Raw genomic sequence first — 26,303 nt, 5'->3', positions numbered from 1 at the left:
GAGCGCAGACTCAGTAGTTGTGGCGCATGGGCTTAGTTGCTTCGCAGCACGTGGCATCTTCCCGGACCCGGGCTCGAACCCGTGTCCCCTGCATTGGCAGGCAGATTCTTAACCACTGTGCCACCTGGGAAGCCCTCATTGTGGTTTTAATTTGCATTTCTCTAACGGCTAATGATGTTGAACATCTTTGTTTTTCAATGTTTATATATTCTAGATACAAGTCCTTTGTTAGCTTTGTGGTTTGCAAATATTTTCTCCCAGTCATTAGTTTGTCTTTTCATCTTCATAACAGGGTCTTTCACAAAAGTTTTTAATTTTGACGAGCTCCAAATTATCATTGTTTTCCTGTTATGGATCATATGCTTCTGGTGTTAAATCTTAGAGCTCTGCCTAGTCCTGAGTCCTGAAGATTTTTTTTCCTAGAAGTTTTTCCTTTTTTTTTTTTTTTTTTGCCATGCTGTGCAGCATGCAGGATCTTAGTTCCCCGACCAGGGATCAAACCCGTGCCCCCTGCAATGGAAGCGCGGAATCCCAACCACTGGACCGCCAGGGAATTCCCTTCCTAGAAGTTTTAATTGTTTTCTATTTTACATTTAAGTTCATGATCCACTTTGAGTTTTTCAAAGCTAGTTTTTGCCTAAGGTGAAAGGTTTAGGTTGAGGTTCCTTTTTTTGCCTGCCGATGTCCAGTACCATTTATGGAAAAGGCTCTCCCTCCTCCAGTGTATTGCTTTTGCTTCTTAAAGCAAAAATTCATTGGAAGGGGAAATTAATTGGGCACATTTGTGTGAGTCTATTTCTGTAATCTCTAGACTGTTCCACTGAGCTACCCGCATGATCTCAACGCGTGCTTCCAGCAATTCTATGAGGTGGGCAGCGTGTCCCATTTTACAGAGGGAAAGGGAAAACTGAGGCTCAACAAGGTGAATCCACTTGGCCAAGGTTGGCCAAGATCACTTTTCCAGGAACCCAGGCCTATGTGATTCCAAGGGACCGACTCTGACCCAGAGCTGTCCTGCCTGCCCACGAGACTCTGAGCGCATCCTCCAAATCAGGGTGACATGCATGGTCCTTACTGGAGTCCCCACCCCACAGTGACACTTGATGGCTGTGATTTTGTGTTTCAGGCTTTCTGGCATTGGCAAGTGAAAAACTCTCACTTTTCCCTTGGATTCCAACTCTTCCCAGCCCACCCCTCTCTTCCCAGGGCACCAATGGAGCCTGACTCGGCTCTCTGTGGCCTAGGTCTCAGCAATTTTTATCTCTGTCAACAGCTAAGTTCCAAATTTTGCCAACCATTCCTAGCACACCTCAGCCCCTAAACCCCCAAAAGTGTGTCTCATGGCCAGTCACCAGCCGGCGATAAGAGGCCCGGGAACAAGTCAGGCTGCCCCAGTGGCCTTTGGCCCCAGCTCCTTTCCCCCTTTTCCTGCCGCACAGTTGACATCCTGGAGCCTGTGTGACCCAAGCCAGACATTCCAGCCCAGCCGCGGACATTCCCCCCTCAGGACTCCTGTGTCTCCTGCTGTCTTCTCCAGCGGGCCTGCAACTTGCCAAATTCATCAGGCTTTTTGGAGCTCGAAGGCCCTCATAGACAGAACCTGTCCTGTGGCCCATTTTAGATTTACTGAGACAGAAGGGCAAGATGGCCTGCACCTCATCAGCCATGTGAGAATGGGCTTCACCTCTCTGCCCCTCAGTTTGCTCACATGTAAAACGTCTGCCCTTGGTGGTCCAATGGTTAGGGCTCTGCACTTCCACTGCAGGGGGCACAAGTTCCATTCCTGGTCAGGGAACTAGGATCCCTCATGCCACACAGCAAGGCCCAAAAAAAAGAAAAGAGAAATTAGCTGTTAAAAAAAAAAAAGTCTGCCTCTGAGCAGTGTTGAGGACATTCTAGGAGGGAATCTCTCTCGAGCACTTAGGACTGAGCCCGGCACACAGTAAGTGCTCTGTGAGGGTTCTGACTGTTACTGCTGCACGCAGGGCTGTGCCGGCAGCTGCAGATGCGGTCCCCGTCCTCAGGAGTTTGCCACTCTCGTGTGCAACATGAGCAAACCTCCAAACTCAGTACAGAGCGCTAAGACAGAATTGTGTACCCAGCTCAGCACCCTGCGGGGCTGGCGTGGACCCCAGACATTTGCCCATGAGGCCACCTGGCTCGCTTTTTTTTTTTTTCCTTTGTTTTTCTCTGCCACTTCCATAAAGAGCGGTATATCAGTTAGGCGGCATTTGACTTCAGACAAAATACCTAACTCAAGAAGGCATGAGCATCGGGGGGATTTATCATCATCATGTAATAAGTCCAGAGGTGGGGTGGGTCTAGGGCTGGTTAATCGTACAGGGTCGCCCTCAGGGACCTGGCTCCGTTCATGACCCCCAAGGGCTACTGTGGCCCCAGGCAAAACCGGTGCCCTGCAGAAAAAGGAGGAAGAGCTTCTCTCTGTTTCTAACAGTAAAGGAACTCGGTCACTTGCCCACCCCTGAACTAACCCCTGGCAAGGTCCCATTGGACCCCCATGACTGTCTTAAACCATCAGGATGTACACAAGTCGCGTGTCAGAGGGATGGCCGCCAGAGCAGAATCTGGACGCCACCAGCAGAGGCAAAGAAGGTGATGCTGACTGGGGTGACAGCTAGCGGTGGCTGCATCGTCCGTGCACCCTTTCCCCAGTCCTCCTGTAACGCACCCATCCACCGTTCCATCCAGGCCTGGAGCCCTGCCCTCAGGAGTTCAGTTCCGTCTTGGTACTTTCCTATATGGCGGAGTGGGAAGTTCAAAGCCCAGATCCTGGCAGCCCAAACCTGCTTCTGGGAAGTTTTGCCCAGAGCTATGCATGGTGAGATTCTGGAATGTTCCAGTTTCCAATCAGCTTGACCAGGATGTGGTAATGATAGAAATGGCCCCAAATAGGACATATTCAGCACCTAAAGAATGGTCAACATAGGTCATTCAGTTTGCACTGGGATAATAAGAAGGCTTTTTAGTGAGAGAATTACATAAATGGACAAAGTACAGGTTGTCTTGACTGGGGACAGTTAGCTGAGAGATGAAGCTGGTAACATATATCCAGCTAAAGACAGTCCATCAAGGGACTTCTCCGGCGGTCCAGTGGTTAGGATGCGGCGCTTTCACTGCCAGGGCCCAGGTTCAATCCCTGGTCGGGGAACTAAGATACCGTAAGCCACGCAGTGCAGCCAAAAAAAAAAAAAAAAAAGTTGGGATTGGGTTTGGCTGCTCCTCCTCGCCGACGTTCTGTCACCCTTGGCCTGTGGCCTACTGATCTTAAGGTGGCTGCTCAGCCTTAAGGCGATAATGAGGTAAAGGCACCCACCGCACACTTCCAGAGGTTGCCTGGGAGTCACGTGCAGTACTCTTATCTCATTGGCCAGGACTGCAAGGGAGCCTGGGAAATGTAGTTTGTTAGCCGATCACATTGCTGCCCCCAGTACAGTTGGGATTCCGTTATCAAGGTGGAAGCAGAGAGTAGACACTGAGGGGGCAGCCTGCAGCATCTACCACTTGGACCTTCCGCTTTCCTTTAGCTGATCCCAGCCACTGCCGTCTTCCTTCAGTACTCAGAATTCGATATGGACATTTTGAGACAATGGAATAAACACATCAACACTGCAGTTTCCAGCTGTGCTGGAGCCACATTTTACCAGGAGGTTGCCTGCCTCTGCTTTTTTATTGTTTTGACTCTTTTTTTCCCGGAGGCATTAGAGTTCAAGGTCTGGAGAAGCGGGGATACTGTGTATTTTCTTGGCAGGTGAGTCAAGATGAGATATCAGGAAGTCCAGGGCACCTCTGCAGCACCCCTCTGCTGCCCTGGAGGCGTTGAAGCCAGGGGTTTAGAGGTGGTCTCTACAGAGACAGCCCTGGCTGAGGGCTGGCAGGGTGACCCTGGAGAAGTCAGTTAACTCCTCTTTTGGATTTGGGGGGGTCCTGGTTTATCATCCTCTCAAGTTGCAAGTATAGGCACAGGAGCCAGATGGGGAATCACAGTATCAGCTTGATTAATGGAGGCTCAGCGACTCCTGCAAAGTCCAGGGCTTATGTCAATGGAATGTTTCTGGTGGCAAGTAGCCAAAACTTGGCTGACTCAGAATGCTGTAGGAATGTGTTATGTCACAGCAAGGAAGGTTCAGAGGCAGAGCAGGCTCCAGGGAGGGTTAATCCAGCCTCCCGACAACATCATCAAGGGCCCGGTGCCTACTCCCTTCCACGCTCAGCACTGGCCTTGTTCTCAGGCTGGTTGGGAGAGGGTGACAGCGGCTCTGAGCCCAGCAACACCTGGTGAAGAAGAGAGGCCATCTTTCCATGTCAGCTCCCTTCGGAGCAAGGAGACTTTTCCCCAAAGCTCCTCAGCAGACTTCCCCCATTTCAGTCAGGTTATGCTGGGTAACAGATGCCTGAAAATTGCAGTGACCAAAGCCAGCGAAGGTTTATTTTGCACCCACACCGCAGGTCCAGCACTGGTTGGACCTCTCAGGACGCAGGCTGCCTCACAGCTCACTGGTGAGAACTAGTCACACAGTCCCAGCCAGCCGTCTCAAGGGGCAAGGAAGTGTGGTCCTGCCATGTGCTTGCCAGGTGAAGAGCCAGAAGTATTTCATGGGAGTCTTAATAACTCACATCCTCTCACATCTCATGTGCCTGTCCCTAACCAACCCCAGGCAGGGGGAAGGTTTCCGCCATGACTGGCTCTGATCTGAGGTGGAATGGACGTTGGGAGGCGCCCACAGGATTCACTCCGGGTTCATAGAGAATGTCTGTGGGACCTGAGGCCACAGAGAACCTTTTGCCAATCCCTCCGTTAAATTTCAGCCCTTGCCTGCGGGCGTGCAGGGCCAGCCTCCAAGAGAATCTCTGTCTAGGAGACAACTTTGTTATTTCATTCCTCCACGACCCTGTGAAGCAGAAAGTGTCATTTTTCAGACAGGAAAACGGCAGCTCAAACTGATGAGCGCTTGCCCAACCAAGGTCACGCAGCTAGTAAGGGATGGAGCTGGGGTTGAGCCCAGGCCTGCCTTGTTCTGAAGCCTGAGCCCACAGCTTCTCCTCTGCAGCTCTTTCCTCCACCAGAGAGACATACACAGTTCCGGCCTGTCAGCCTCAGGCTAAGCTCTGGACACACAGGACGACATTCAGTCCTGCAAGGAAGGACCTACTGCAGTTGCCTCTTGACAACTAGGGAAACTGAGGCTCCGGGCAAGGGAGTGACTGTACCTGGCTGGGCAAGAGGCCGAGGGGAGGTTTGATCACCAGGCCGCCAGGTTCCAGGCCTCCTATACCTACAAACGCAGCCTTATCCTGCCCTCCTCCACCAGAGATAGAGGGAGCCCAAGACAGGCCTGGGGGTGGGGGCTGCTGATGACAGCTCACCCCGTTTCGCAGCCAAGAAACGGGACCCCGGAGGAGCCTCTGGGTAGGGCTGTTGCCCAGGTGGCTTCTGCCCCCTCCTTCCTTGAGGACCCCACCTGGCCCACATGCCCTGCCACCACCAGCTCCCTGGCATGCTTCCCGTGCAGAACTCACTCCTGACCCTCAGTTAATAGCACGTTTCCAGGCTTCCTCACCTAGCCTCCCCTCTGCACGGGGCCTCCCGTGTATTTAAAACCCCACATCGAGGAAGTCTCACTGGTTTTGGCACACCAGCCCTTCACCCTGTGTTTGGTCCTCTTACTCCCCTGCAGGTACACAGCCGCCCCACACCCACTGCTGTCTTTTGATCCCCACTTCAGCCACGACGGGACGTCCAGCGGCGAGTCCTCCTCAGGCGGCCTGACCAGCCAGGAGAGCACCATGGAGCGCCAGAAGCCAGGTAAGGTCTCCGCAGGCCAGCTGTGCCCCTGGCCTCACCCTGCACAACCTCTTAGTCACAGCGTGACAGGTGACACCCCTCCTCCTGGCAGTGATGGATAAAACACAAAAGAACGCTGTAAGTGCCCCACGTAAGATTAGAGAGGTCGCCCGGGAGAGCGGCAGGGACCAGTGAGCCAGATCCATCTCCACCCGGGCAGGGCATCAGCGGACGGGGTCTGCCGACACTGTCGGCCAGGAGCCAGGGCACAGGTGTGTGTGCGGCTTGGAGGTGGGGACCACCGGGGGAAGTCGTTGAAAAGGGCTGGAAGTGGTGCTCTCAGGGGAGCCGAGCCGGCAGCGTTCTGAGGCTGCTCGTTACATAAAGCTTCCCGTGTTGCTTCTCGACTGCTGTGCTGAGAAACGAGCCCAGATCTGGAGCATCTAGCGTGATAGCGTATCTCAAAGTGAACACGCCCGTGTTCCACACCCAGGGCAAGAGACAGACGTGGCCAGCCTCCTGGAGGGCCCCAGCCCCTCCCAATCAGTATCCCCAAAGGCCACCCCTGTCTTGCTTCCCGCGACCAGACTTAATCTTGCCTGGTTTTGAACTTCACGCATATGGGATGTGGACTCCCACTGGATGCACTGTGTGTGTGTGTGTGTGTGTGTGTGTGTGGCTTCTGTTGCTCAGTATTGCGTTGGTAAGGGTCGGCCACGTGGTTGTGTGTAGCCACGCCATTTCTGAGTAGCATATCCATTGTCTGAATGACCCACAATTTCTTACTTGAGTCTAACGTTGAAGGACATTTGGATTGTTTCCAGTTAGGGGCTGCTTAGAATAGTGCTGCCAGGAATACCCTCATACCTGTCTTTTGATGAACACATACTCACATTTCTGCAGGGAGTATACCTAGGAGTGGAATTGCCGGGTCACGCGTTTAACTTTATAAGAGACTGCCAAACCATTTACACCACTCCCACCAACGACAGAGAGAGAGCTCTATGTGCTCCGTCCTCACCAGCCTTTTCATTTCAGCCTTCCTAGTGGGCACGTAGTAGTATCATGTTGTGTTTTTAATTTGCATTTTTCTGATGCCTGATGAGACTGAGCATCTTCTCATCTGTCTGTTCTTCTATGTATAAGTATTAATCATGGGCATGTACTACTTAGAAGAATGTCTTAAACACGATTCCTCATAACAAAGTTGTAGCCCCTTTGAAGTGTGAGAACCAGCAGGTGATGGGTGGGTTCAAAAGAAAGACAATCAGTGAAGTGTCAGAGAGCGCTGACGTCAGAGGGGCAGGAGATGGAGGTGTCCACGCAGCGGGTGTTCGAGAGTATTCAGGCAGCTCTCGGCGGGGAGGACCATGGCAGCACATCACCGGCTCCCCCGGGCACTGTGGGGCAGGGGAGAGGTTGCCTGCCCCAGGATTAGCGGCCTGGAGAATTCCTCAGCACCCCCGCCCCATGGTTCTCTTAAACCAGGGACAACGGTTGGACTGCAGGCAAGCAGATCGCCCCAACCCCCAACTGTCCGCCACTGCTGCTGCCTCCGGGACCTGCAGACATGGGTTCGCTCCTCTCCTCAGCACGCTTGATCCTGCCCGCAGTCTGTGATCTTTGCTCCAGCACAGGCAGATTTGCATCCTTTTCCCCCCACCCCACCCAGTTGAGAAGAAGAGAAACGCGTTGCTTGGCGATGTCATTACACCAAAGTGTAGAATAAGAAGGAAATTTTTCCAGCATTCACCATGGGCCCCAAATAAGGAGTCACAGAGGCTCACCGTGGTCCCTCCTTTCTTTCCTCTTCTGTCCCCTAGAGCTCGTCTCCCCTCTCACTTCCTTGAGACCTTGTTATAAGTTGACTAACCCCTCCCTGCACACACACACATCAGGGCAGTCTGTGTCTAGGAGTTGTCATAAAGTTTAGAATGTATTCAAGACCAGGGTGGGGGAATCAGGTGCCACGATGGATGTGGGGATGTGCCCAGCCCTGGTCAGATGACCGTGATTGCAGTGACAGCAGTACGGTTTCCGGTGCTGTACACTCCCTCCTGTTTAATCATCTCAGGAACACGACAGATTGGGTGCCGTGACTGCCCTGTTTTAGAAACGAGGAAGATGAGGCACAGAAAGGTTGTCCCTTGTCAGAGGTCCCTGCTGGTGAGTAGTATCATTGAGATTTGAACCAAGACCTATTGGTTCTAGAACCCTCCTTAACCCTCATCACCCACAGACAACACCACAGTCCCTCACCACGGAGTGAGTGTTCCTCAAGCCTCAGCGCACCCAGGTTAGGAAGGTGGCCCCAGAGCCACCAGCTGCCCCAGGCCCGTGCCTGGCCGTGTTTTCAGCACGTCTCTCACAGCCACGTCCATGTCTGTCACCCACCCAGGTGTGTCAAGAGTGAAGCAGGAGCGCCAGAAGGTCACTGGGGCCCAGTTCAGAGGGCCGGTGAAGGGCCCAGGATCAGGGCCTGCTAAGGGCAGGACTAGGGGCAAAGGGGACACTGGGGCGGCCAAGGAGGGGCAGGAACCTAGCCCTTCATCCCTCCATTCATTCAACACGTCACCAATGATATGTGCCAGGCTGGGTGCCAGGGATACAGTGTGAGCCAGACAGGTGTGTCCCCTGCCTTCTTGGTGCTGACAGTTGGTGGGAGAGACAGGCAATAGCAGGAGCACCGAGTAATAAATACTCACTAATAATGCTGAGTATTAAGTGGAAACAAACACAGTGCCTAGAGAGCTTGGTGGGGTCTGGGGGTGAGGGTGTCTCTGAGCAAATCACATTTCAGGCGAGGCTAGAAGAATGCAGAGGAGCCAACTGGGAGGAGAACATTCCAGGGAAAGGGAGCTGGTTGAAGACCCTGAGGTAGCAGGGGGTGTGGTGTTGGTTGAACAGGAAAGAGGCCGAGTGGCTGGAGAAGTGAGAGATGAGGCCAGGGAGGTGACGGGGAGAGCATGGTGGGGACTCCGTCCTTCACTCAGAACCACGGGACTCGGTTCTTCTGAGCACAGGAGGGATGGGATCTGACTCGGGTGTTCACAGGGTCCCTCTAGCTACAGGTTCTTGCAGGGTGGGGCCAGTGGAGAGGGAGAGATGGGCAGGTTCTGGATATGGTCCTCTGGAGGTAAAGTTAGAATTCCCCGATGCTCAAGGATGATAACCAGTTTCTGACCCGAGCAGCTGAAAGGATGGAGATGATGAGAGATGCAGGTTTGGGGCCAGATAAGGAGTTGGCTTTGGCCGTGTCCAGTGGGAAGTGCCCAGCAGACGCCCAGTGGAGGCGTGTGAGGGAGCCACATATACAAGTCTGAAGTTACGGGGAGAGGTCCAGCCGGAGACAGAAGTGTGGGAGCCACTGGTGTCATAGGTGGTAGAGAAGGCCGGGTGTGAATGCCATGGGCTTGGCTCTCTGCAGAAATGTGGTTTCCTGGCATGGTCTGCCCACTTCCAGGGGACCAGAGCCTCCTGGGCGTGTCGGATGCTTCCAGGGAGGAAAAGCGTCTGTAGAGGTAAAGTAGGTGGACAGAGCAGCCAGCCCGCCCACTCTCATGACCGTGGTTCCCAAATGAAAGCCACGTGGGCAGTGACACTCTTGGCAATGTCCAGCCAAGCTGCTCTCTGCCGTGTCCCTGAGTGCCGTGCCTGGCCCTCCAGGCCCACCTTCCCCAGCAGGAACATGGGCCCAGAGCCCTCTGGGGCTGCACTGGGGGCAGCAGTGTGTATGGTTGTGAGCTCAGCCTCCGACAGACCTGGTGAGAAGTTCTGAGTCGGCTGTGTGACCTTGGCGGTGACCTCATCTCTCCCAGCCTCAGGTCCCTCTGCTGTGGCGGACACCCTAAGTGTCTTTCCTTGCAGGGTGCTTTCGGGGTCCAGTGGGATCACACCTGCCCAGCCCTCGGCACAGGACCCAGCCCATCACGAAGGGAATGACGACTTCTGCTTCTCGTGCACTCACTCTGCACTGTCACTGGAGTTGTCATTATTGGGGAAGCACAGAGAGGGTACAGGGGTTGAGAGCACAGGTCTGAAGCTCTTTCTTACTTTGTGACCTTGGACCAGTTACTTAACCTCTCTGAGTCTTAACGTTCTCTTTCATCTATTACACTGGTACTAATATCCACCTCACAGTATCACTGAGAGGATGTAGCAAGGTAATGCGTGCAAAGCACTTATAGTAATACCTGATACAGACGTGTGCTTAATAATAATTATCGTTATTATGATTATTCAGCACTGATCAAAATTGTGGGCTCTGGTGTTAGACCGCCTGGGTTTGGGTCCTCTGTTAGTGCATTTGCAAGTTTGATAGATATCAGCTAGCCCTGCACCGGGGTTGTGTGTTTTTTTAAGATCCGATGCTCCATTCAGGCACACTGGCTAGCCTTGGGAATTTAGACTAATTTACACCCACACCAGCCATCATGATTTTAAACCTGTTTCACCTTTGAGCCAGCCATTCCACTTAGAGAATTCTGTCCCAAACATAATTCCACACTTGCTCAAAGTTGGGTATAGAGGGAAGGCCACCGGAACATTAAGAAAAATCGAAAATAACCGGAATGTCCAATCAGCAGGAAACTGGTTAAATAATTGATGTCCATTCACATGATGGAATACTGTGCAGCTATTAAAAATAAGGTAACTTCATGTTCAGTTAACTTATGTGAAGATGTATTATGAAGATACAGAGCAAAAAGCCAGTGTAAGTATTATTTATTTGTAAAGTAAGAAATCAAGTTGTGAGACATTGCTTATTATGATTCCACTTTAATTTAACCAAAAAAAGCTACGCACGTTTAAGCAACAAAGGAATGCGACCTCGGTTATATAAAGAATCTTATTCACCAAAAGACAGTCAATCTCGTAGAAAAATAGGAAAAGGATATGAACAAGTAATTTACAAAATAGGAAATGCAAATGGCCAGTAAGGATGAAAAGGTGCTCAAGCTCCTTTGTGGGTGGAGGACTGTTGGAGGGCTTCGCGAACTTAACGCATGTCAAGCACTAGAATGGTGCCTGGCACACGGTAAGTGCTCTGTAAACATTCTGTTACCGAGTGTTGTTAGACCCCAAGACATGAGTTGATGGGGGTCGTGGCCGTGTGTGAGCTGAGCAGACAAGCTGGCAGAGGAGTGGGACCATCCAACCACATTAAGGACCAGATTCTTTGGGTGAACTTGGGCCAGAGCCTGAGTCATCTCTGACCACTGGTGTGTCTCCTGTCTTAATGCAGAGCCTTTGTGGCATGTGCCCGCCCAGGCCCGGCTCTCGGCCATGACTGGAAGCAGCGGGAGCAAGCACACCTCCAGGCAGGACACAGCAGGCAAAGATTCCCCCAACAGGCATTCCAAGGTGAGTCTGGGCCCCACCTGCCAACCCCGGGGGCCACCTTACCCGCCCTGACTGCCTAGGGCTGGGCGGCTTCACCTGGGTGTGGGCCTCTGAGCAGCACACGTGAGCACATGCTCCACCTCTGCCCCCTTCGGCTCCAGCAGAGGGGCGAGATGCCTGGTCTGGAGTTAGACCCAGCCAGGCGCACATCCTGGCTCCAGCCCCTGCCATCCACGTCATCTTGAGCAAAGACCTTCAGCCCCTGAAGCCACAGTTTCCTCATTACCTCAGCTGTGGTAGGTGTCTTCACCAGCTCGGGCTGCTGTAAGAAAAATGCCACCGACTGGGTGGCTGATGAGCAACAGAAATTTATGTCTTACAGTTCTGGAGGCTGGGAAGTCCAAGGTCAAGGCGCAGGGAGATTCAGCGTCTGGTGAGAACCTGCCTCCTGGTTCACAGACGGCCTTCCCTCCACCTCATGTGTGAAGGGAGCTCTCTGTGCTCCCTTTTATAAGGATATAAATACATATATGGATTTTATAACCCCATTCATGAGGAATATATAAACATATATAGGATAAATATGTGAAAATATATAGAGGTTTTATAATCCCATTCATGAGGGCTCTACCCTCATAACCACCTAATCACTTCCCAAAGGCCCTCCCTCCTAATACCATCCCACTGGAGATGAGGATTCAGCCTATGAATATTGGGGGAACACAGACTATTCAATCTATAGCAATAGGTTAACTGCTGTAACAGACAGCCCCCAGATTTCAGTGACCTCACACAATAGAAGTTTATTCCCCTTTCAAATAACAATTCAGTGTGGGTACTCGGTGAGCAGCTTTCCACGTGGTGATTCAGGAACCCAGGCTCCCTCCCTCTTGTAGCTGTCCCTCAGGGCCTCAGAGCCCTCCCCTGGGTCCCTGCCTCTTTGCAGCAGATGAGGGTAGGAGGGAGAGGGAAGGTTTTTGTGGCTCAGACCTGGAAATGGCATAAGTCACTTTTTTTTTCTGGCTGTGTTGGGTCTTCGTTGCTGCGTGCAGGCTTCTCATTCCTTGAGGTGGATTCTCTTGTTGCAGAGCTCAGGCTCTAGGCGCACGGGCTCAGTAGTTGTGGTGCACGGGCTTAGTTGCTCCGCGGCATGTGGGATCTTCCCGGACCAGGGCTCGAACCCATGTCCGCTGCATTGGCAGGCGGATTCTTAACCACTCTGCCACCAGGGAAGCCCCGACATAAATCACTTTTACCTATATTGCACTGGCCAGGACTCTTATCACGTGGCCACAGGTCACTGCAGGAGGAACTGGGAAATGTAGTCCTGTGTACACGCCCAGGAGAAGGAGATAGTTTTGGTGAGCAGTTGGAAGTCTCTTCACATCTATTCATTCAGTGGGTGTTTGATGGGCCCATACAGTGTGCCAGGCATTGGGACCACAGTGTTGAAGAGGGCAGATGCACCCCTGTGCTCACAAAGTTGGCATCCCAGCGGGGGCAACAAGCAGTAAGCAAAGAAACAGATTTCATTATATAATGGTAAGAACCAATTCTTGCTGTGAAAGAAAAACAAAGTACAGTCAAGGGAAAAGAGTGTCAAGCACAGCTACTTTAGGATGAGGTGGTCAGAGAAGCCCTTTGAGGAGGTAACCTTTAAGCAAAATCTTGAATGAAGTAAGGAGCAACCCATGAAAATATCTGAGGGAAGAGCATTGTAGACAGAGGGAACAGCAAGTGCAAAGGCCCTGAGGGGGCCGTGTGCCTGGCATACTCAAGGAACAGCGAGAAGGCCAGTGTGGCTCGAGGAGAGTGATCAAGAGGGAGGCGGGAGATAAAGTTAGAGACCAGAACCTGGAACCAGATCACACAGGGCCTCAGAGGCCATGGTGAGGACTCTTGCTTTTCCCCTGAGTGAGCAGGGAGAGGACATGAACTGACGCAAGTGTTCACAGCCTGTCTCTGGCTGCGTGTAGGGAACAGATGGGGGGCCAGGGGTGAGGGGAGACAGGGACAGGGAGTTGGGAGACCAGGGAGGAGGCTCCTGCCATGGTCCAGCAGGAGGCAGTGGTGGACAGGACCGGAGGTGGGGGGGAGCCACAGAGGGAGGAGAAGTGGCAGGTTTGCATCTGTTCCGAAGATTCAGGCGACAGGATTTGGTGTTGGACTAGATACGGGTGTGAGAGCAAAAGCAGCGTCGAGTGACTCCACGGCTCTTGGGTGGAGCAGCTGAAAGGACGGAGGTGCCGTTATGAGACAGGCAAGAGGCGAACTCAGGAGGGAAGGCCAGGAGCTCAGTTTCAGACGTGTTCAGCTTAAGTTGTGGGCAGCACGTTGCGCATGTGCTGTCATTTATCCCTCCGATCAACCTCATGGGGCAGGGTTATTATCAACCCATTTTACAGATGTGGAAACTGAGGCACAGGGAAGTTCAATCAGTTGCCCAAGATAGCAAGGCCAGTAAGTGGGGGAGCCAGAGTTCGAAGCTGTCCGGCTCCAGGGTTCACACTTAGGGGTAGGGAGGACCCAGAGAAGGAAGTTTGTCCCCCGCCCCCCCACCCCGAGTCTAGGAATGACACACTTCTCCTGCCTTCCAGGGAGAGCCTCAGTACTCCAGTCATTCCAGCAGCAATACCCTCTCCAGCAACGCGTCCAGCAGCCACAGCGATGATCGCTGGTTCGACCCCCTGGACCCACTGGAGCCAGAGCAAGACCCTCTCTCCAAGGGCGGCTCCAGTGACAGTGGCATTGACACCACCCTCTACACCTCTAGCCCCAGCTGCTTGTCCCTGGCCAAGACGTCTCGGCCGGCCAAGCCACACAAGCCCCCGGGAAGTATGGGCCTCTGTGGAGGCGGGCGCGAGGCTGCCGGGCGGTCCCACCATACAGACCGGCGTCGGGAGGTCTCGCCCGCCCCTGGGGTCACTGGCCAGAACAAGGGCTACCGACCGAAGCTGTACTCCTCAGGCTCCAGCACCCCTACAGGCCTGGCTGGGGGCAGCCGCGACCCACCGAGGCAGTCCAGGTAAGACACTGAATCTAGTCCAAGTCCTTCAGGGGGACCCTGGCCACCACCTGCATCCCTCACAGTCCTGACAGTGGTGTTCCCCTCCCCAGAAACATGCTCGCAGATGGGAATGCTCGCACCTTAGTTTGCTTACAGAGTTGGGAGACTCGTGGACCACCCCCTGCTGCCATCCATTGGCCTTTAAGGATGCCAGGAGAGGGAGGTAAATCCCTGGCTGTCTGTCTCATCTGTCTCTGGTTCAGTCTGACCCTCAGTCTCTTTCCTTTTCTCTCTCCTGAGACTAGTAGTTTTTACACTTTCTGGGGGCCACAGACTGTTTCTGTTAGGAGTGCATTTGTCTGGAGGTAATAGGAAACCTGACCCACAGTGGCTTAAACAAATAGAGGTTTAATAGTCCCCTTTTGGGAAGTCCAGAGAGGGCAGAGCTGGGCTGGTGCAGCAGCGGCTCAGGGAGGGCCTCAAGGCCTAGCAGCCTGTGTCTTCCTGCTCCATCACCCTCCTCATGCTGGCTGTGACTTCCTGGTCTCCAGATGGCTGTGGTGCCCCTGGGGGACATGGGGACAGAGAACAGAGGAAAGACGGCAGCGTCTGTGTAGCTCCGTGTCTGTGGAGAAAGCAAAAGCTTTCCCAGAACCCCCTTCAGCAGGCAGTGTCACATGGCCATCTCAGCTACAAGGAAGTCTGGGAGATCACGGGTTAGCCTTCCAGCCTTCATAGTAAAGGGCAGTGTGGTCTCCAGACAGTCCACTGGAGGGCTGTTCAACACAGATTCCCCTGACCTACTGGGTGGGGCCTGAGAGTATGCGTTTTTACAAAGTTCCGTGCAGATGCTAATGTTGCTGGTCCCGGGACCACGCTTTGAGAACCACTGGTAGAGAGGCAGACAGGGTAATAAGTGAGAACGAACAGGCATTGACTAACCAACAACCTGGAGTCTGGACCACACACACTGAGAAAGTGATGAAAGCCACGAACTGCCTCCTGGAAAAGTTCTGCCGTCACAGGACTCAGCCCGGCAGGGGCCCCCTCAGAGGTCTGCGGCCCCAGGCAGGGATTACTGTGCTGCAGTCCCCAGTGTGCACCCCTGAGGCCACCACCTCCTTTCTCCTCCCTGACCACACCTGAGCAGGGGCCAGCCCGTGTCCAGGACCCCCATTAGGGGCCTTCATCTCCCTTGGCTTCCTGACACCTTGGCCCGTCCCCAGACCTGCGCCTCTCTCCACACAGGACACGTGCACCCAGGCGATGGCCTCAGACCTCCTTGACCACAACCCACAGTGGACTTGGGTCTTTGACTATACAGAAATATCTATATATTTTAAAAAGGTGAAGCAAAAATCTCCCTAGCAGTTCCTAGCCTGGCCGTGCAAAGCCCTTTAATCCAGTCTGCTCTGTTGAGAAGGTTTGAGCGCTGCTCCCTACCTCCTTAAAGGATCTCATGACCGAGCGGCGGTTCTCTTGTTACCAAATTCAGGTTCTGCTGCTTGACACTCGAAAGCCAATATTGGAGAGACAGGTGTTGATCGGAAAGGAAAATATGCAGAAGCGTGAGGGAGTTTAGCTGTTGTAGAAGTTAAAGTATTTAACTAGATTCTAAGACCAAGGGGCTGCTTACCCTCTGACAGACTTGGAAACCACGGTATTTGAGAGTGTCCGTCTGTCAGTGCTTTCCCTCACTGTGGCCCTGGTCCCCCTGGAGTCAGGAGCCAGGAGAAGGGTGAGGGTGGAGAGAAAGGGTGCCCCAGGGAGTTAGGTCTCTGTCTGAGCCAGCCTCCCTAGACAGATAGATGTTAATCATTTGAACTCACGGACTCTTTTGAACAGCTCATTCATTTATTTATCCATTCATTTCATTCACAAATATTTCTCAGGGATTTGTTGTGTCCCAGGGACTACGCTGAGAGCTAAGGAGAAGTAACGAGCAAATTCAGACGAGGCCCCCAGCCCTCACCTCACCCACCATCTGTTGAGGGAGACAGAGTAGAATCAGGTCATCACTGAGACAGATGTCAAAGTGCGCCCACCGAGAGGGCCTCAGTGCTATGCGGGTCCCAGGTCCCGGCTGTGGTAGGCCCCGTGTTGGGCACAGGCCCATGTCAGTAAGGCTCCGTAGCTGTAAGGTTTTGGAGTCTGTGATATAAAGGCAGCGGTGCTGGGGAGTAGACTATGTCTGAGGCAGCGGGGTGGGTATAAAATTACTCTGCGTCTGAGAGAAGGATTTGCTGAACCCAGAAATGAAGGGAATAAAATGGGAGAGGAACCTGCTACAAAAGAGGGCCCTGCGGTTGGGAGCTTTAATTTGCATACAGACAATTGATGCTAATTGCAAATCATTCTTATCTACTCATTAAAGCTGCTTCCTGAAGTTTTCTCCTAGGCAACCAGGCTTTAGTGTGAAGCAGCATTTCCCAAAATGGGGTGCTTGAGGTGATTTGGGTGGTGTGGGGAGGAAAATGTTTTATTTTAAATGGATATTAGGAAAAGTGTTATCAACCCATCCCCTGATTTTACAGATATTGCCTTGGACAAATTAAGGAAAATTAAATGAGTTGATTTAAAGAAACAAATGTGTTCATGGTAGATGAGAGCGTGGACTCCAGAGTCAGTCCACTGGGGTTTGAGCGCCACCCCACACCGCCTTGTCTTGGCTGTGTGGCCTTGGGCAAATTACTGAACCTCTCTGGGCCTCAGTTTCCTCATCTGTGAAATGGGGGCCCTGTCACTGTCCCTAACTAAGGCCATGTCGATGTCCCTAGCTAAGGCCCTGACACTGTCCCTAACAGCCTGAGCTGTCCCTAACTAAAACTCTGACGCTGTCCGTAAGAAAGGCCCTGACTCTGTCATTAAGGCCTTGATGCTGTCCCTAACTAAGGACCTGAGCTGTTTCTAACTAATGGCCTGAGTTGTCCCTAACTAAAGCTTGACGCTGTCCCTAACTAAGGGCCTGATGCTTTTCCCAACCAAGGCCCTGAATCTATCCCTAAGACGCTGAATCTGTCCCTAACTAAGGCCATGACGCTGTCCCTAACTAAAAGCCTGACTCTGTCTTACCTAAGAACCTGAGCATCAGCACTTTATTTAGGGACAGCGCCAGGGCCTTAGTGAGGGCTCAAAGTCAATGGGGGAGACATATCCCTCCCCAGACAGTGACAGCCCATAGTGGTCAGGGCCAGGGTGAGGGAAGCGTTCAGCGTGTGGGAGCCCAAAGGAGGGGCCTGACCCAGTATGGGAGGTGCTTTCCTAAAGGAAAGAGGGTAAGCTACTGGAAACTAGGAGGGCAGAGTGTTCTAGGCAGAGAAGATGTGCAAGTCCCACCTCACCCTGCCAGTCCTCCCAGAATCTTCCCATCTCAGTAGGTACAAGTTCCCAGCAGGTCACTGAGCACCTGTGCTCAGTAGGTACAAGTTCCCAGCAGGTCACTGAGCACCTGTGCCCACACGTGCCTCTGCCTGCCGCTAGCCACACTGCCCCTTGCTCAGGGCAGCCCAGCAGCCCTGTGCATCTGCTGTCATCCGTCCATTCCCTGGGGCCGAGCCGGAATGACAACCTGCTGCCCAGCCATGGCTCCCCAAAGAGAGGCACAAGCGCTCCATAGCTGCCCTTGTGTCTACTTCCAGGCCCTTTGTAGCCCAGCACTTTGCGTTCGTTCATACAGAAGGCGCCTACTGAATGCTCAGCCCTCTGCCGCAGAGGACCCCGGCCGTCCTGGCACTGACAGGGTGCCAGGGGAGACAGCAAGCAAATAATTACAAAAGCAATGAATCAATTATGCTAGGGGAAAGCCTTCAAGGGAGACCTCCTGGGATCTGAGAGTGGATGTGGTGCAGGGGCTGGAGGGGGTGTCTAATCTAGGCGGGGGGTTGGGGGGCAGGGATAATTCCCCTGAGGAGGTGTCATTTCTGCCACAGATGAGAGGGATAAGGAGGAGGGAGCAGGTGAAGTGGTTTCAGGGGGACCGATGATATACTCTTGATGCAGTTATGTGGGTGTTTGCTTTGTAAGTGTTTGTTAAATTGTACATACATGTTTTGTACACTTTGTTCTATGTGGGCTATTTTACAATGTTTTCTTTAAAAGAGAAAAAGGAAAGATGATGTGTGGAGAAGGCATCCCTATGAGAGGGAGTAGCATGTGCAAAGGCCCTGGGGTGGGGAGGAGGGTGGGTGCCATCAGGTCACTGAACACAGGCCCCTTGGCTCAAGTATAGAAATTGAGGGGGGCAGCTGATGGGAGGTTGGCAGGGACCAGATCACGCAAGGCGCTGTCAGCCACATTACAGAGTTTGGATTTGATCCTAAGAGCCGTGGGCAGCAAGGAAAGGCTTCAGCAGAAAGGATAACGCAGGGAGATAGATGTTTTGAAAGATGGTGCTGGAGGCGCAATTGCAGAAGTCTCAGGGATGGGTCTGAGGCCGAGATGTGAGTGAGAAGGAAGGGGACCTTGACTAGAGGACAGAGCAACTGTGGATGTGTCAGCAGGTGGCAGCACCAGGACCTAAGGAGGGAGGGAGGCAAGAGTCCAGGACAGTGTCTGCTGCAGTGTCGGGAGGCTGCTGCAGATGGGGAATGTTGAGATTCTTGAGAGAGAAGAGGAGAGCAGGGCTGGGCAGGCCTGAGAGGAATGTTATTCTCACATTCCCTGACACCAAAGCACCCACTGTGTGCCGGGTACCGTTCCAAACACGGCGATACAGAAGGGGGCAAAGTCGAGCCCTCTTTTGTGGAGCTGATGTTCTCCTGGAGAGAGAGTGAGGCAGACAGACAACTGAGCAACCGTGTAATATTAATATGCCAGGTGGAGATAAGGTCTGGGGAGAAAACCAAACCGGGCAGAGGTCCCAGAAGGCCTCTAGGAGGAGGTGATATTTTGCAGGAAGCATGGAAGTGATCCAGGCAGGGAAAATAGCAAATGCTGAGGCCCTGAAGGTAAACTCGTTTGCAGTGCTCTGGAAATGCTCTGGTGGCCAGACAGGCCAAAGGAAGGCAAGAGGTCTGATTTGCAAGGTGGGCAGGGGCCCAGCTCTGGCAGGCTTACCAACCACGGGCGGATGCTGGGATTTGATTCTGAGGGACGTGGGAGCCATGGGAGCACATAATCTGACTTATGTTTTAAGTAGATCACCCTGGGCTACTCGGGGGAAAGTGGACTGTTTCAGGGGTGGGCGGGGATTGAGTTCACCGGCATAGTGCGAGGACTGCCAGGAAAGGGATGGGCCCTGCCATGCCCAAATCCCCTACCCACTCCCTCCCTGCGCTGCAGCCCTCTCCGTGGAAGCCACCGCAGCCTGTAGCAGCTTGTGCCCGTGGATGATTCCACTGACTTCACAGACTCTCCCCCGAGACGTTCGTCATGGGAGCCCGGCTTCCAGGCACAGTGCCAGGCGCCAGTGCCTGCTGTGGGCATCGCGATGGGCTGAGTGATCCCAGGCGGGCAGCCACCTGCCCCCCACCCACCCCCCCGCCCTCTCTCGAGGCAGCGTACACTCCAAAGCTTCCTGGGCTTCCTGAGCAGTTTGTCAAGAGCTGTTTAAAGGCACTGAGAGGCTCTCCGCCCCATGTGGAGCCGACATCGCCGGGTGTTCCCAGGCAGGCAGGAAGCACGTGGCCTTGCTTCCGTGGGTGGGGCTGCGGTCTCCGGGATACCCTTCTGGGCGCATAGCCCTGAAAGGTGATGTGAGGGCCTTGGCATCCACTGGGGCCAACCCCACCTCTGTTGGCTAGGAAGCCGGGGTCACGCAACAGACCTACTCGGAGAGTCGCAGTCAGCTTGGGAAGAGGAACGCAGGCCATCTCCAGGAACTCAAGGGAAGGAGGGAACCTTGCAGAGATCTTGGGGCTGGGGCAGGGAGGAGTGCAAAGGCCTTGAGGTGGGAAGGTTTCTGGTGTGTTTGGGGAACAGCTTCCATGTGGCCAGAGCAGCGTGAGCAAGAGGCAGAGTGGGAGGATCTGAGGGCAGAGAGGGGTCGGCACAGATGGTGTGGGGCCTTGTGGACCAGGGGAGAGCTCTGACTCACCCTGAGCAGAGGAGGGCGGTGGTTGCACTCAGGCATTCACAGCCTCCCTCTGGCTGTGTTTGGGGCGAGGGCAGGAGGAGGCTGCTGTGACGATACAGGTGCGCGGTGGTTGGTGGAGGTGGCCAGTGGTGGTTGGATTCCGCATCGATTTTGTGCCAGTGAGTTTTTCTCCCATGTCATCTCTGCTTCCACCTCCTGAAGACCTACTGTTTTTGCTCACAGGCTGCAGGGCAGAATGTTGCTGCATATGGCTCCTACACTGAGCCTGATAATTCCAGCCATGTGCAGGGACTGATTCAACTCTCACGCCCCTGCCAGACACCTGGGAGAGAGGGCGAGATCAGTCCAGCAGTTAAGGCCCCACAGGGGCCCACCTGGGGTTACCTGGGTGAGCAGTGTGATTTCCCAGCCTCTGGCCTCTGGCTGCCTGTGTCCAGGTCACAGCTCCACCACTCAGCAACGGTGTGATCTCCACCAGGCTCCTTAGTTCCTCTGAGGTTCAGTTTCCTCCTCTGTAAAATGGGGGTGAAGATGCGCTCTGTGGTCCAAGGCTGCGAAGATGAACCTACACCATGTGTTTAAAGTAGTTAGCACAGGGCCTGAGACATAGCTGGTCCACATATATCAGCTGCTGTTTGGTTTTATTTTCATGTATTGTGTATTTATCATGACTACCGTTGTCATTGAAAGTATAGGTTGGTGGTTAAACACAGTGTCTCTTGAGCCACACTGCCTGGCTTTGTATCCTGGCTGTATCCCTGGCCAGCTGTGTTATTTGGGGCAAGTTATTTAATCTCTCTGGGCCTCGGTTTCCCCACATGGAACTTGCGGGAGGTGGTAGCTTCTGCCTCGTGGGGTTGCTGGGGCAACTAGATGAAGTGATGCCTGTGAGATGCTTAGAACAGGGCCTGGCCGTGTTCACAGGCTCAGCGCGGTCACCACCATCACTGCCACCTGCTCCGTCACTGCTCTTCCTCCTAAAGGCAAGGGCACAGCTCCCTTTGTGCCTGTTGCCCACCCTGGGCCCACCCATCAGCGTCCCTGGGGGTGAATAGACCAAAGCATCACGCATGCCCAGGCAGCTGTGCGATTTCTCCATCCAGCCTACAGTTTTTTAGCTTTTTTTTGTAAGCCACAGAACCTTTTACTCCAACAAAATCTTAACTGCTCCTCTGAGATACAACACAGATAAACGCACAGCCTCTCTGGGTGAGGGTGGGGTCGGAGCAGGATGCCCCCCGCCCCCGCCAGTCCTGGCTGAGCCCAGAGCCCAGGCTTTTAGCCCCTGGACGCACCACGTCCCTGTATATCTGCAGCTCGGGGAGCACGCCCCGGTGCCCGGGCCTGTGCTGAGCACCGTGCACATAATGATCTTGTGAGGCAGGTGCTGTCATTGCCTCAATTCTCAGAGGAGGAAACCGAGGCTCACTGAGGGGAAGGGGCTCGAGCAAAGAGCACAGTGTGTCAGGGGAGCAGCATGGCCCATGTTCTCATCCACCACGAGGTGCTGCTTCGTGTTTCAAGCTGAGGCCCGGGGAGGGCACCTGGCCTCACCGGTGCTTCAGAAGGAAAGTGATTGGCAGGTGGGGTAAGAGCTCCACCCTGTACTCGTGGTCCAGGGGACGTGTGAGAAGGGGCGCCCACCTCAGAGGGCCGGGTCAAGAGGCACAGCATATTCAGAATAGTTTTTTGTTGCCCTACTGTGTGGGGGACACCAGCCATTCCTGAGGTTGGTAGAGGTTGAAAACAGGGGAAGTCACGGGAATGCCTTTGCCTCCAAGCAACAAGAAATCCCAGCTCAATGGGAGGAAGTCTGTTATCTCTCAGAACGTGAAGGCACAAGGTAGGAAGGGCCCCACGACTGGGTAATTCATTGACTTGAGGACTCCTATAGACTGGCTCCCCTCACAGCCTCAAAGTGGCTGTCATTCAACCAGAGAGTCACAGTGTCCAGTGGAAGAACAGGGGATATTTGCTGCAAGTGGTCTGTGTTAGTTTTCTAGTGAAGAAATCTTCCCCAGAAGTCCCCTAGCACACAGTCCACACTCACACACCTGATGTCTCACTGGCCAGAAGTAGATCGCAGACCTACCCCAGACCCATTGCAGACAAGTGGCGGCAGCCATTCAGGATTTGTGCCCTGGGCTGGGTGCCAGCCAGGTCACCTTCCTTAAGGGTGAGTACAGTCAGCCTTCATTTACAGGGTAATGGGATTAGCATGACACCCAGTGCCTGCCACAGGCCTGAGGAGAGGGCGAACCCCTCCCAAAAGAGGCAATGGCTGGAGCCAGCTGGCAGACACAGAGGCAAAGCGTGTTCATCTTATTCCCTTCCTTTTTTTTTCAATCATCTCTTGTTTTTCTCAGCTCGTAAAAGCTGAACATGCCTGATGACAAGGTAGAGAAATACGTACCGTAGAAAGTAAAAGTTAGGGTTAAAATCAATTAGGATATATTCGTAGAGTGGGCCCTCTGCAGCTGTTGAAGGGAGAGGGGCTTGTGTGGACTGACACGGAGAAGTCTCCAGAGCGCCGTGTTAAGGTTAAAGCCAGGTGCAGAACAAGCTCAGGATAGGCTGCCATTTATGTTACGAAGGAAGGTTGTGCTTGTGCGTACTAGGCTCTCTGTGGAAAGAGAAGAAAGGGGGAGGGGCAAGGTTGCCTCGAAGGAGACTGAGGTGTCAGAGGACACTTCCTTCCTATCCTGCACCTTTTATATGGTTTCATTTCCCCCATCATTACTATCTCCAGAGGTAATCAGTTAGTGTACACTCCCCCAGAGATTTTTCTCCAAACCTGTACCAGCCCAGATCTTTCACATATTTTTGGCCATTACCCAAAACAGGAAAAACATTTTATACTACAATCCAGCGTGGACATCCAGAATAAGGTTTCACAAAACCACTTATCCTTACCTCACAAGAGGTACACTGAAGTTTTTCATTCTAGTCTATTTCTTTTGTATTTTCCTCTTAGTAACAGTCAAGATCCACTAAGTTGATTTCATGACCCACAGTGGAGGAAAAAAGTGTACATTTCCTTTTCATAAAAAGATCCCCCCAAAAAAGCCCAGTAATCATATAGTATACATACTTTTTTTTTAAATAAATTTATTTATTTATGTTTGGCTATGTTGGGTCTTTGTTGCTGCCTGCAGGCTTTCTCTAGTTGCGGCGAGCGGCGGGACTACTCTTCGTTGCCATGCGTGGGCTTCTCATTGCAGTGGCTTCTCTTGTTGCAGAGCACAGGCGCCTAGGCACGCAGGCTTCAGTAGTTGTGGCGCTCGGGCTCAGTAGTGTGGCGCACAGGCTTAGTTGCTCCATGACATGTAGGGTCTTCCTGGACCAGGGCTCGAACCCGTGTCCCCTACATTGGCAGGCGGATTCTTAACCACTGTGCCACCTGGGAAGCCCCCTATATATACATTTTAAGAGAAGAAAAAGCATGCTTTACACAATGCCCTTTTTCCACTTACTGTAGCTCAGACATCTGTCCTCACCCATAAACAGAAATTGACCTCATTCTTCGCACTGGCTGCATAGGTTTTGATCATATGTATGTGCTTGGAACAATCTATTAATCCCCAGTTAAAAGACATTCAGTCCATGTCCATGTTTTCTTGATTACACACAGCATTGCAGTGACAATCCTTGGGCTTTTCTGTGGTGTGGATGTCTGGGAGGTCAGATCTGTTAGACTAAGGCTGTATCTCCTTCAGTTCTCAGCTCAGGCACCGTTGCCTCATTGGGGAAGCCCCTGACCACCCCAGACAAAGTCCAATCCCGATGTTACATGCTCCATGGCTCCCTGGACATCCCCCCACCAATGTGCAACCTTGGGCCTGTTAGTAGATGTTGCTGAATTATAGAAAGTATATATAAGTCAGTCAGAGCTTGCTTTTTTAAATCCAGTCTGACAATCTGCCTTAGAATGGGGGTGTTTCAGCATTCACGTTTAATGAAGTTACTGATAATGATTGGATTTATATTTGCCGTTTTCCTCTTTGTTTTCTATATGTTTACTGTTTTTCTTGCTCCTCTTTTCTTCCTTTACTGCTGCCTTTTGTGTTAAATAAATGCATTTTAATGCACCATTTGGATTCCTCTTGATTTTTTGGACTATTTTTTTTTAGTTGTTATAGTACGTGCCTTTTCATGTAATTCAGATTAATACTAACTTAATTCCAATAAAGTATGGAGACTTTTTTCCAATATAGCCCCATTCCATTTCCCCTCCTTTGTGCTATTTTTGTCATCTATATTATTACATCCATACATGTTATTAACCCAACAGTATAGTGTTGTTATTATTGCCTTATACAGTCTTATGTTTAAGGAAGTTAAAGAAGAAATAAGGAAACGTAAGTCTATAGAGTTTTTTATTCTAATCCACAAATTTACCATCTTGGATCCTTCATTTCTCCGAATGGATTCAGGTCACCATCTGCAGTCATTTCCTTTCGGCCCAAGGACTTATTTTATTATTTATTAGGCAGATGTGCTAGCAATGAATTCTCTGAGTCTCTGTTTATCCGGGGACATCTCTACTTTGCCTTCATTTGTGAAGGATACTTTTGCTGGACATAAAAGTCTTGGTTGACAGTTTTTTCTCTCAGCACTTTGAAAATATCATTCCATTCCATTGTTTCAAATGACAAGTCGGCACTTAATTGTATTGTGCTCCTCTGTATGTGATGAATCCTTTCCTCTTGGTGCTTTCAGGGGTTTTGTCTTAATGTTTGACCTGTTTTTCTGGATGATGTCTTAATATTGATCCTGGTGGGAATTTGTTGAGTTTCTTAGATGTGTAGATGAATGTTTTTTTGGTCCAGTTTGAGGAGTTTTCAGCCATTATTCTTTCAAACCTTTCTTCTGCCCCTTTCTCTCTTCTCCTTCTGAAACTCTCAGTGAGCATGTTTCGATATGCTTGATGCAGCCCCAGAGGTTCCACTGTGGCAGAACCTGCCTGTTCACTGAGCTGGGCAGAGCCCCCAGGCCACAGTGTCAGATTCCCTCTGTTCTTACCTGAAGTTCCGTTTTTCAAGCATAAGCGATACTTGGATTCTTGCATGCCCTTGGTCAGTTTCCAGAGTGCTGAAATGATTGTTTTTGTCGATTTTGTGCTTTGGGGGAAAGAATTTGCCAATCTCCTCGTCCTGCCATAGTCAGAATCCCACCCCTTCAGTATTGCTAAATTGACCTTCAATAAGGATTTATTGACTTGCACTCCAAGGACGTTAATTTTCCCATTAAAGACCTCTTACTTGAAGTGGAATTGGAATTTTATTTAAAAGTTTTAAAAGCTGATTCGCCTCAGTGGGATCAGCATTTGGGTCCCCACGAGTCAGGTCCTAGTTAACAGCGTGAGGTTCATTGTAGCATCAACTTCACAGGAATCCAGCATTTGGGATATCGAGCTGTGGTTTTAGATTAGATCAGCTGGAGTGGTGTCCGTCGTGTAGTAGTGCGCAAAAAATATTTGAATGAAGAGGCGTGGCAAGGTATAAGTTAAAAAAGAAAAGAAACACATAAGTTACAGAGCAAGTTATTAGCACAATCCCAGTTATATATAAAAACAATTCTCCCACCCCTCAAAAAAAAGCTCCTGTTTTCTGATTATATGCACTTTGTTTATTTGTTTTTGGCTGCAACATGCAGCTCGTGGGATCTTAGTTCCCCGACCAGGGATCTAACCCAGGAACCCCAGCAGTGAAAGTGCTGCGTCCTAACCATTGGACCACCAGGGAATTCCCAACACGTGTGTTTTTGTTTTTGCGGTACGCGGGCCTCTCACTGTTGTGGCCTCTCCCGTTGCGGAGCACAGGCTCCGGACGCGCAGGCTCAGCGGCCATGGCTCACGGGCCCAGCCGCTCCGCGGCATGTGGGATGTTCCCGGACCGGGGCACGAACCCATGTCCCCTGCATCGGCAGGCGGACTCTCAACCACTGCGCCACCAGGGAAGCCCCACGTGTGTTTTTAATCATAAGAAAGGGTTAAGAAGGAAATAGAGCAAGCCATAAACCACGGTCACATCCAGAGACAGGCAGGCCCCCACCTTCAGCTGTGTAGGTTGTGCCTAGGAGACAGGGAATCTCTGGGGCGGGGTGGGAGCATCCAC

At 52.1% G+C, this 26,303-nt stretch overlaps 1 protein-coding gene across 14 annotated transcripts in view; it reads left to right on the top strand.

The window, feature by feature from the left end:
* Positions 1–26,303, top strand: part of SIPA1L3 (signal induced proliferation associated 1 like 3) — a 237,344-nt gene that overhangs the window by 184,574 nt on the left and 26,467 nt on the right. For 13 of the 14 annotated variants that reach the window (XR_010939121.1, XR_010939122.1, XM_067719503.1 and 10 more), the window contains 3 exons: positions 5,697–5,824; positions 11,049–11,167; positions 13,744–14,171. Coding sequence is in view for 12 of the 14 variants with exons in the window: in XM_067719503.1 (XP_067575604.1) it covers positions 5,697–5,824; positions 11,049–11,167; positions 13,744–14,171 (675 nt within the window). In the remaining 2 variants the exon portion in view is untranslated. The remainder of the gene's footprint in view (positions 1–5,696; positions 5,825–11,048; positions 11,168–13,743; positions 14,172–26,303) is intronic. The other variant, XM_067719505.1, reaches the window with a different exon arrangement.

This window comes from Pseudorca crassidens, chromosome 20 (genome assembly GCF_039906515.1).
Source record: "Pseudorca crassidens isolate mPseCra1 chromosome 20, mPseCra1.hap1, whole genome shotgun sequence".
Lineage (NCBI taxonomy): Eukaryota > Metazoa > Chordata > Mammalia > Artiodactyla > Delphinidae > Pseudorca > Pseudorca crassidens.
The sequence above is the reverse complement of the archived record's forward strand: the minus strand, read 5'-3'. Positions and strand labels throughout refer to the sequence as shown.